Source organism: Triplophysa rosa, linkage group LG19 (assembly GCF_024868665.1).
Source record: "Triplophysa rosa linkage group LG19, Trosa_1v2, whole genome shotgun sequence".
Lineage (NCBI taxonomy): Eukaryota > Metazoa > Chordata > Actinopteri > Cypriniformes > Nemacheilidae > Triplophysa > Triplophysa rosa.
Window position 1 is genome coordinate 16,142,831 of NC_079908.1, and position 11,899 is coordinate 16,154,729.

Below are 11,899 nucleotides of genomic sequence, written 5' to 3' on the forward strand. Positions count from 1 at the left end.
CATAATCAAAAACTGTCAAAACCATGTCTTTCTCATGAGACTTTCAGTCTAAAATCATTAAACCTATATACATTTAAAAACCATTGTAGCATCTATCGTGTACTTATTATTAACCTCTTATGACAATTATGGCACCCAACCATTTTACTCTATTGCAATTTTTCAAAAGATACGGTGTTTATAAAACACAAAAGATAATTTTAAGGAAATGTTTTTGTGGTAAAAAAGGTTCATGACTTAAAATGCCCATAGTAAAAAACCCTGTATATGATGTCAGATGGAAGAAGTGAGAAACTCTTCCACGTGTCCTCACTTCTCTGCTTCTAATATGTTCTACCAAAGATCTCAAAGTGGAAATGAAAGACGGCTGTTCTGCAGGCTGTCTCACAAAAAGCTTTCGAACTGTAATTCCCCTCTCCCCCCACACAATGAAACCTCATTTGTAACACAATGCCATTCTAACATATTGACATCATTGCAGTTATGGTTTATCTGTAGCATCTGTTGATGAAACTTGGCGCCGTAAACTTTAAGTCACCGCATTCTGCAGGGTTTCACTTTAGTAAATACAGATGTCGGCCTCCTTTGGAGGAAACCCAAACTCTAATCCTTGTGTTATCAGGAGGCTTTGAAACAGAAGATATTCATATCATGCTTACTAGTGGGCTTAGCGAAGGCATTAGAGTTTACTTTACTACGTTTTCTTCACCTCGAGAAGCCACTGACCTTGTTTTGCTTTTAAGACAGCCTTGCTCTTAATCTGATTACCAAACTCCTTTAGATGTCTTTCCAATGATTTTTTTTCTCTTTGCAGTTAAATCAAGAGATAATACTTATATTTTGCTGAAATACGTCTTTTGTCAATCAAGTTTTTAAGATTTATTTACACAAAATTATTTGCAAGCTCTGACCTAAGTGCATGTTAAACAACAGTTGCTCTTTTGAACACTATAAAGATGCAGATCAAAGTTACCGTTATCTCCCTTTAAAGTAATTGTTCTGTCATCACCTCACATTTAACCTGTTCTTTTGTCACTTTACAAATGAAAAGAGTGTGATGAATGTGTCAGCGAACCAATCACTTGGAACCAGAATTGTGTTTTTACTACTTTTGCTCATTTTCAAAACCCATAAATTGAGCATTACACTTTGGCATATCTTATAGACTGTTACATTACTTGCTCAAACTGTGAAACTGTCTGAATAGAGGTTTTGTATCATTGTAGCGAAGATTAAGACATCTGCAGACAAAAATAAAGATTTGGAAAAAGTACACGCAAAAATCCCAGACATAGAAAGTGTGACCCGAGCCATGGCAACCACTCTCACAATCATCCAAGCACCTTAACAACGTAGTGGCGAGCTCTGTACAGGCATGATGTTTTCATAACGTTGTTTTTTATGACCGATGCCAGACACTGTGCCAGACAGACAAAATGCTTTAACACACACACACACGCATGTACCACTTGTTGTAAAACACGTCTGCATTTTGAACTTGAAGAGGGACTTTACCTTTAGGGTAAAGCAAGTCTACACTGGTTTAACCACAAGCATGCGCACACATTTGACCTGATCGACCCTGCAGCATTTCTCTCATTAAATGAAAAAGCGGATCGGTGGTATCTTCACATTAATCAAAGAGAACGGTTCTGAACCTCAAAACAGTCTTATTAATCTGTAATTTTATATAATGTCATTACTGTCATTTTTTAAAACCTGTCAAGTGTAATAGCCTACTTTGAAAAAAAATCTTAGTTTTGCAACAAACTTGAAGAAATAAGATTTGAAATAAAAAAAACCTTCCAAAGTTTTGGTTTCTCAATTGATTTTAAGAAGACAAACACACATCTAAATGTGCAACCAAACAGTTTCATTCACATTATAATTAATAATAATAATATTTGACACTGCATTTGATTTGTTGCACAGGTGATCAATGTTAGAATGTTATAGTTTAGTGTTTCATAGTAGTGCAAAAGTCATGGGTTTGATACCCAGGGAACCTAAACTATAAACTAATAAACTATCAGTTATATGCACTTAGTTGCATTATTGGATATCCAAATGCATGAATGTTAGAATGTAACACAAATAATAACATCCAGTAAACAGCAGGTCCACTTCCTCGTATGGAACTTGAAAAGCTTTATTAACTTTCAGCAACATTCCTCCTTTATTCCCCTCTAAAGATACACGTCGCCAAGTCTCAACAATAGAAAATCTGTAACAGGTACTGTGCACAAGAAAAATGTATCTCTGGGGAGCTGTAACAACTCAATTTCTACTGTTCCATTACTTTTTATAGTTCCACCCATCGTATGTGCTACGACAGACTGCCAGAGAATTATGGGAATATATAATCTATCACAGACGTCAGATAATGAGGCCTTTCTGGGGTTTGATTGAACTGATTCCAGTTTCCATACACATTAAAGATACAACATCTCACATGCTTTGGAAACCACGGTGCGTGGGACTTTGTGCATGACGTATGCGGTTAAGAGGACAGATTTTGGGCACAGCTGATGCGCTAATGCACAGAAAAAAACAGTTATAAACCTGAAGCGGACCAGAGCGGAATGCTTGTACTGAAATTTAAATAACTTCCAATATTATCAGGAACTGTTTTCATTGGTTTTGAGTTACACATTTTCATAACACTCCTTTTATTCCAGTTTCAGTAAATTGGAAGTAATTTCTTAGAGCTAAATATAACTAGAAAAAATGTGCGCATTCAATATAGATGCAAACGATATTCCCATGGCATAATTTCATTCATAGCCAATGTTGCACATCTAGAAATCCCCACTAGAAAACAGAGTCACATGCATACAATTTGCAATTTCTTTTATTTAAAAAAACAAGTCAAATTCAAAGTATGGATTAGCACCATTAACAAAAAAACCCCCACAATACTCAATCGAACATTCTCAACAACGTTCCGTTATTACAACCAGAGTTATCTATAACTGGAGCCCAGAGAAACTGCAATGACAGGCAAATTAATACCTGACTTATGATCAGTGCAGTCCAAACTGCTCCTATGAGTGTGGACTCCAGTGTGTGGAGTGTGTGTAATGCTGTTGAGGAGGTCCGAAGGCCATGTCATCAAGAATGTTGTGTGTATTTGTGCAAAAGCCTCCAGCAACCCTGAGGCAGACTGAAAGCTTATTGAGTGGCAGCATCAGTAATGCCTTTTTTCTACCAGCCGGGGGCAGTGTTGGCAAGTCGTCGCATGCGTCTGTGAAATAGGTCATAAATTATAAATATCAACAAATTTGATAAAAAAACTGCATGTTGCAAGTAATCCTAGATGACAAAAAATGTTTTAAATGTAATTTTTTAAAAGTAATTTTTAAAGAAAACAGTGTGAAAATAAAATGGCTTTGAGTTTTTATTTTCATTTTTTTTGATTGCCTGTTGTGGAACAGGAGGTTTATGACAAGGGTTTTCAAACTTTTCATGCTAAGGACCCCCAAATATGATAAACCTTTTGCGAGGGCCCCCCTTTCTATAATACATATCCTTTTTTTTGTATATAGAAGCATTTAAACTGCTTAAAATAGTGTGATATTATAAAGACAACATATTGTTTAAATGAAATTGTAGTAATCTTCAGTAGATTTTTATACATTTTCCTGTCTTTTGTTTAAAACAAAATTCTGGAGACCCCATGGGGGTCCCCGGACCCCAGTTTGAAAATCCCTTGTTTATGAGATAAAGAACCATTTCTTATCTTCTACTGTAAATATGTGCATCTCTCACCTTGTATTTCTGTCCTGATCTCTAATTTTCTTCTCCATCTCTGCGTCTGTCAGAGTCTCCAACAGTGGACACCACTGGTCGGCTTCACCTGTGTTCCTAATAGCAATCTCCACCGTGGGTAAAGGGTTCTCACTACAGAAAGTGACATCACCACAGAGTCAGAAATGGACAACAGAATCACTTAAACATCATGGATGGCGCTTCATGGGTGACCCTTCTTAAGGCACAAAGGGGATGAATAAAAACATCTTAACTTTAAACTTTTGTTAATAATTGTTTTGTCCTTTATTCTAATTATAATCAAGCATTATTAAAGCCATTCTACAACAGCACATGCAGGGGTCAAGGAAATATGTCTGTAAATTAAAATCTACAAATAGTATGTTTAAAATAGTAACGTTGCACTGTTTTCACACTATCATCTAAAGAAAAAACAAGATCAGCTATAAAAATGACATTAGACATTACCACATGCAGGGAGAATCCCTGCAAATACAGCGTATGAAAAATAAGAGATGAAAGTACTCAGCTTCCCAGGGTATGAAACGGGGTAAGAGAAATTTGGAAGTATATTGACCTGAAATCAGACCTATTGGAACAGACAGTGGGAGAAGCAAACAATTAGAAGACTGCAGCAAAGCAATGACGTTATTTTAAGCAAATGAACAATTATTAAAATCTTCGCTGCAAACAAAGCCACTTAGCATCTACAGAGAGCATGAGCCACAGACAGCATCAGAAAGTGTAATTCGAATTGGTTATTATGCCCCCCATCCCTTAAAAAAAGATAAAACCAGGGTTGCATGCAAGATCAAAGCAATAGCATAATGAAACATGACACACAAACAGAATATCTAGCAGGGCTGTACTGTAAAGGGAAAACTAAACAAACGCAATGAACACAAAACATTACCCACAGAGTAAAACGTTTTAAGGCACAATGAGGAAAACAGATGCCTGCTTTTTGTGATTGTAAGAAACCAGCGGATGGTCTAGACCACATTAGAGACGGTTTCAATTTAGTGGCATAAAAGAATGCGCATGTTCGTGTGTACGACCACATAATAAACAACGATGAAAAAAATCGGTATGACCTCAAATTGAAGTAAATCACTTTTCTCTAGAATCCTACAGGATACAGATACAAACAACACAAGTGCGACATAAACAAACTCAATGCGATGATGAAAGATTGTGAATGCTGTGTTGCCTAATGCTAAATCCTCTTTTGTCAGAATAATAATAAATTAGCCTGCAAATCATAACAAACAATAAAGCTGTTGTACGCTTGACAAATCTTTTTCATGAGCAATTAGCCCCAGTACTAGCTACAGTCATTTCTTTTTAGGTTCAGACACAAACAATGAACCAGTCTGGACACATGACCCCAAAACACAGCTCTCATTGGTGAGTGTTGATCATGGAGTTTGTGTGGCAAACAAATAAAAAAATAAACGCATACTTGGTGGTCCATGGGGATATATTTAAAAAAAAGGTTCACCACACAAAATTTTATTCCCATTTCAAAATACCTCCTATGCTTAGGCAACTAGGGCTGTCACAATTATTAAATAATCGATTGTTTGACCTCATCGCGATGGTTTCAGATCATCGCAATTATTGCACATCTCTATAGAAGACACTAGGGGGAGCTGTAGTGCATCTGCATATTTTATTGTATATATTGTACTAAAGCATGGTAATACTTGTAAAATGTACCACCACAACACAATCACTTAAAAAAAACTAAAGCATATACCATCAAAATAACCTGCAGTACAATTTAATATTATTTCAGTGTGAAAACCAGTCTACCAAAATCTCATTAACATAGAAATAAACTTTTATTGTAGTCTTGCAAGTGAGAAAGAAAAAAAAAACAGACTAGAAGCTTTTCTATGACTGATAGCATTTTAATGGTGGCTTCAATTCACTCCTGATCAATTTACTTAATTTACAAGTATTTGGCGGTTGTATTACTGACAGGTAAAAGCCTAAACCTTCAGTATGATGACCCAATTTTTTCCTATGTATTTCCAAGAAAAAGAACATAGTCTTTATATTCAGAACAATATGGTCGTTTCAAAGCTGAATAAAAAAATGTATGAGAATTAAACGTCAAAGCTCTAAAACAGACAATTAATCGTCATAATCGCAATGATTTATTAGACAATTAATCGTCAGCCAAATTTCATAATCGTGACAGCTCTATAGGCAACATAAGGACATAATTCATTTCTGCCTTCTGGTGGTATACACGTCTATAATTTCTGAAGATACATTTCTCAACATCGGGCCACAGAGGAAAAAGACAGAAAACTACAGAGAGATCTCTCCTGCATCAATCTTACTGTTTATATGAGAGTCTGGAGATCATACCCGCACATATAAATCATCAGTGACAGTGAATTTTAAAACAACAACAGAACTGACTTTGGGCGTGGGTGGGGGGTTGATAGTACGATTAGAGATACTACCATTTATTTGGACAACCTTCTACGTGACACCATTGTGTAAATAGCTGTATGTGTAGTGATGCCCACCTGAAGGCGTACGTCCTCTGGTGCCAGCTGAGCTGTCCTCGGATGCTGTAGGCAATTGTGGTGACGAACTCTCCTCCGAGGCCCAGCTCAGAGCAGAGCTTCAAAGCAAACGTTTCTGGTGAGTTTTCCTTCTCCGACATGTCCCACTCGAACTGGTCCACCAGCGAGATGTTTCCTACGTGGATGTTTAGCTGCAAGTACAAACGCAGAAAGGAAAGTCAAATCCAACCCAGGTCAGCAATGCACATTTGTTACGGTAAGCCCCTTTTCATCATAATGAAACTTGTCCAGAACCACATTCATCAAGCCTTGGACAGTTAAGGAAATGAAGAATGTAGACAAAATCCAGGACCCCAGAAAAACTGTACACGTGGTCTGGAGTGCCTCACAGCTTTTATGAAACAGCTGCACCAGAAACGGGATGAAAGACAACAATGTTTAATAAATAGTTAAATGCATTAAATAATGGTGAAGGTGGCCATACTGATAAAAAATGGACAATAATAACGTAAGCCTGAAGTGTACATGACTGTAAAACCCCTTTATACTTTTGGATGCGACTGTAACACACACCTTGATGATGACCCTCTGGTCCGTCTGCTCGTCCAAAATGCTGTCGGTGGGGTAAGACTCAATCTGCTGTCTAATAGCAGAGGCGATGGCAGGGACGAAAGCGAGAGGATTCAGATCCAGGTCATCACACAAGATCTCAGCAAACATCTCTGGAGTCATAAGTTTCTCTGGAGATGCAGAAGCAGAAAAACTTTTGTGCTCAATGTTTAACATACTGCTTATTTTATTCAGAGCAATGGTGTCAGCTTTTGTGTCCAAAGACGTCCGACATATTCAGAATGAAAAGAGTGAGTAAATTATGACTTTCTGTAGGAACTACAGGACAGTTCACCCAAAAATGAAAATTCTGTGTTCATTTACGCACCCTTGGGTTGTTCCAAACCTGTATACATTTCTTTGTTCTGCTAAACACAAAGGAAGATATTTGGAAGAATGTCAGTAACCAAACAGATCTCCTCCCCCATTTACTGCCATATTAGGGAAAATAAATACCATGGGAGTCACTGGGGGATGAGATCTGTTTGACATGTACTGATATTCTTCCAAATATCTTCAAAAATAAAAAAAGAACAATTTTAGGATAGATCTGATGAAAAAGAAAATGTATAATGTAATTCTTTTCATATATCGCTGCAGAAAAACTTATGTGACCACTCCAAAATGGTTTTCAGTTTTTCTAAATTTACTATTGACAGGTATGCGTTCAAATAAAATGATGATTTTTGTTTTATTCTGTGAACTAATGACAACATTTCTTTCAAATTCCAAATGAAAATATTGTTTTTATTTGCAGAAAATTGAAACGGGACAACCTGGTCAAATAACAAAACTGCAAAGAAAACAAGTTCATATTCATATTTGTAATCACAGAACTAATGAATATATGAATAAAACAAAAATGCGTCTTTGCATTCTCTCAGTCTTTCACATATCTGTTGCATGACTTTTTGTCATTCCTGAGGTTTGTTTCTGTTGAAATTCAACACAACACTGGACTGGAATTGCCACAATCCATCTAGAAATGCTGATTAAATGCAAAACTGGAGTGATCTCTTATTTCCTTCCACAGCTGTATATGAGTATTGTTTAGGCCTTCATGACATTCATTTGTCTGCTTTACCATTCATATTCCAAGTGAAGGCATCTCTCAGCTTCTGCCCATCGATCTCCATATCCAGACGGATGGGCACCAGAACTTCTGCCTGAGAAGCGTTTTCATGGATAACAGCAGGGTCATGGTCATCGAAACTACGCATTGAAGAAAATGAGAGAAACAGACGAACACGCGCCATCATTACTCAGCAGCATGTGCACAACATGTGCCAAAAAACTCAACACACAAGAGCTAAACAACATCCCACGTGACTCTCTCTATGTCCTGCACGAACTTATCTGTCCTTTCCAGACACGTCAAATTCCATCAGTGGATATGTTGTTTATCATCATATGTGATTATGTGAGCGGTTTAGAACACTTGTCTTGTAATGAATCTTTAGAGGTTGTTTTGGACACCGTTTGAAAGCAACAGCTGGTTGGCAGTATTTCAGTCTGAATTCTTTCTCATTTAAAACCAATTGCTGACAATTACCACAGCCTTCAGAGTGGATTGTTGACATTGGAGTACATTTTCCAGGAGGACGGCCTCCTAACATAAAGAAGATTTTGAGTCAATTGAGGACCTAAAACAACAATTCCATCTGGCTGAGTTTTGTTTGTGAGGGACCTTTTGGGAGTGTGGGCTTTCTTGATGTTATTTTTCCCGTGTGTGAGGTAAGAAAGATACACTTTAACGCGTCTAAAGAAAAATGAGCCTATCAAGTGCATTTGCTTTTTGTATAATCATCAGATAAGATTCTATCACATAACCTTAAGAAACCTTAGTGTTATCGCCCTGGTTTGTCGTTACATCTGCTGATCTAAAACAACATTGGGAAGTATGTATGGAAAGGATGGTTTGGTTCCTTCATAAACATCCTCTGTCCTGATAACAACATCCGTTACAATAAACAACATCTTAAATGTTTACGGCGAGTCACTGCGGTTATATTGAATAATGTGCTGAAAGAATGTTGACAGCTCTAACCTAAAAACTGTTTTCAGCATCCCATTTCTAGACATATCAGGTTTAGTCATCTCACCATAATGGGAAAGTCCTTTTTTTGTCACGTCCCATTCGATTTCGGTTGATGGTGGTGGAGGAAGGCACTGCGTCCAAGTGATGGGAGCTGTTGGGTAAGGTGGGCACCCACTGACTGTTCCTCTTTGCCTTCTGCTCCCTAACGGTCAAATAAAAAGAGATAAAATGTAAGAGATGGATGTAAAATCAAACAGAACGAATACTTTTCTTAGACTTGGTATCTACATCCATTTTGAGTGATTCAATATGAGTGATTTCCTTGTGACAGCCTTTCGTGCAGTGGTAAATAGAGTTTGACTGTTTTGTGATCAAATCGCTCAAACCAGAGTAGTTTTCCCCACAAATTAAAATATTTCTCTTTTTTTTTACATTTTTAAACACTTCTTTGTTAAAAAAAAACAGGAGAAAGGAACGTGAGTTCGGATTTTTAAAAAGAGAATCAATCAATCAGTAATTTGTTGAATATTGTTATGTCCCCTTACCTGAGATACGCTGGAGGTTCTGTGCTGATCGACACCGCCTTGTACTTCTCATCATTGCCCTCGAAGATTTCTTCACACTCTGATGCCTTCAGCAGGGTCACACTGGTGGCTAATATTGTGCAAGCATGATCCAACACAAAGAAAGCACTGCACAACCTGCCGTCCAGAAGCAGGACTGAGACTATGACTAAACTATGAAGCTTAGCCATTCTACAGTGGTTAACCTTACACTTAGAAATGCTTTCTGGATTTAATTGAAAAGAAAACGAATCCCTTACCGTGAGATGATGCTACAACCTTCTTCCTCTCCTCCACGGATGCGAGGCGTCTCCATAGCGACGGGTACCGCTTGTACAGAGAGCCTCTGAACATACGAAGATAGTTGCCGACCTAAATGACAAGAGCACGCAAAAGCAATGTTTTACACCATAAATGCACGATCTAAACAACATCGTTTAAATTAATAGACGCTTTGATGTGTTTTGTTGCACTTTAAAGCGAAATTATATATTGGTAACACTATGCGCGAATTTGTATAATCGCACTTCTAATTTGACTTTTGTAGATCGGACGGGGAAGAAATTTACTATATACAAGAACAAGTGTTTTTTTTAAACTCTAATAATCATTTAATCATTCGTTCAGTGGATGTGCAGCATCTTAAACAGGCAAGAACAAACAAAGAGAAGTCGGGGAAGATAAGGTTTTAGATTTATGTGATTGCTACGTTAACGTATCAGACTCAAACACACTCGTAACTCAAAAAGTAAGTCAGAAAACATACCTCTGAACCTATCATAAAAAAGTCCCCATCTTCCTCGAGTTGAAATTTTATTGGTTTTTGTCCAAATGTTTTACTCAACGCCATCTTTACGAACACAATGAGCGACAGGACGCATGCGCATTACATTAACCGGCGAAAGGGGGAAGCGCTCATGCAGCAAGGCGCGAGTTTGCAGGCCTGCAGATCGGCCCGCCGCTGGAAGAATGGGAGTTGCGTCACTGGTGTGTTTTGACGCCGTTAGCTAATCAGTTGCCCTGTTAAAAGTAAGTTGTATATTTTTATTTTTATCATTTTCATAGGCTAGATAGTGTGGAACTGATAGATTTCACTGACGAATTTACATGTAGGCTTGCGTATACAAAGTAAACGAATTGAAGGTAAACCGCACATTTAGCGTTTGGCAATGGAGCTGACTAGCGTGCTTTGCCATTGATTGTCAATAAACAATATGTAGAAATGGTTATCAGAGCAAATCTTTATTAAATGAGTTATTGTTGTTTTGTTGTAGTTGTAGTGTTGACAGGGTGCTTTTAGTTTGTAAGAGTAGAGTATATATTACTGTATGTACTCTGTTAAGAGGCATTATTTCTTGTATTTGTCATCATAGGACTGTGAAAAGTGTTGCACCTGGTTTTACTGAATGACATTTTGCTTAATTATTTAAATGCTGATTATGTGAATGTCTTTATTAAAGATAACCATAGTTGTAACTTGTACTACAAATATAGGTTATGATTGTCTCACCATAGTAACCGTTGTTTAACCATGAAATGTGTAGTAAAACTATGGTAATACAAATAGTATTCAATCCACCAAAAACATGGTTCATTTTCTTAAGGGTACGCTGATATGTACCTCAGTACAGACATAAATCCTTTACACTGACCTTTTTCAGATGTGACATTCCCATTAGGAAGTCAAAAATGTGTTCATTTTACATCTGTGACTTTTACATCTGCACTATGCCTCTTGTGAATATGTGAGAAACTCAGAGAGCAGAACGCTGATTCAATCCATTAACACTGGACACAGCCTGAACTTGCCTCATCAATAAAACACATTTTCATTTAACACGCTACATTAAACTACATATTATCCTTTTGCTTGGAACATTAATAATCGGTCGTTACCAATCTGATTCACTGTTAAAAACGTCCTGAGGCTGCTGAATCACATCTGTTGAAGAAAAAATCAGCCACTGAACCTAAACACCTGTTGAAAAGGCAATAATGAAAGTTATTGACAAAAAGACATAATTCAGGTATAATTTTGTAAAAAGTGGTTCAGATGGTTTTATGATTCAGGATTATGATCCATACTATGTTTTACAATGCAAAAGGACACTTGGCAATGATCTTGCTACACATGGGACATTATGGTGCTGTAATTGTAATTTCTGCTTCCCTATTTCTGTGTCCCTAATTAATCTGTTAAATCAACTAATGAAATAAATTATAATTCTACTGCTATTTTAAGATTATTTGACATTAGAGTTTCAGTCATGGTGGTGAAGCATAAACTCAGAGGAATTTAATCTTACTTTGAGTTTCTTTATGATATTCAGAATCACATGCAGTTTGCTTTACGCTGGTCTCTAATCCAAATGAAATGA

At 37.1% G+C, this 11,899-nt stretch overlaps 1 protein-coding gene across 2 annotated transcripts; it reads right to left on the reverse strand.

Annotated features, from left to right (window-relative positions):
• Positions 1 to 2,176: 2,176 nt before the first annotated feature.
• Positions 2,177 to 10,412, reverse strand: smarcb1b (SWI/SNF related, matrix associated, actin dependent regulator of chromatin, subfamily b, member 1b). 2 transcript variants are annotated; one of them, XM_057361143.1, is made up of 9 exons: positions 10,288 to 10,412; positions 9,782 to 9,893; positions 9,504 to 9,612; positions 9,023 to 9,160; positions 8,005 to 8,132; positions 6,885 to 7,051; positions 6,312 to 6,502; positions 3,769 to 3,900; positions 2,177 to 3,244 (listed from the first exon to the last, which is right to left on the reverse strand). In XM_057361143.1, exons 1-9 carry the CDS (start codon positions 10,369 to 10,371, stop codon positions 3,205 to 3,207), a joined length of 1,101 nt encoding a protein of 366 aa, XP_057217126.1. In that variant the 5' UTR covers positions 10,372 to 10,412; the 3' UTR covers positions 2,177 to 3,204. The 2 variants fall into 2 exon arrangements, with proteins under 2 accessions (XP_057217126.1, XP_057217128.1); XM_057361145.1 differs by lacking the exon at positions 2,177 to 3,244 and having other exon boundaries at positions 3,784 to 4,357.
• Between the last annotated feature and the right edge of the window lie 1,487 nt (positions 10,413 to 11,899).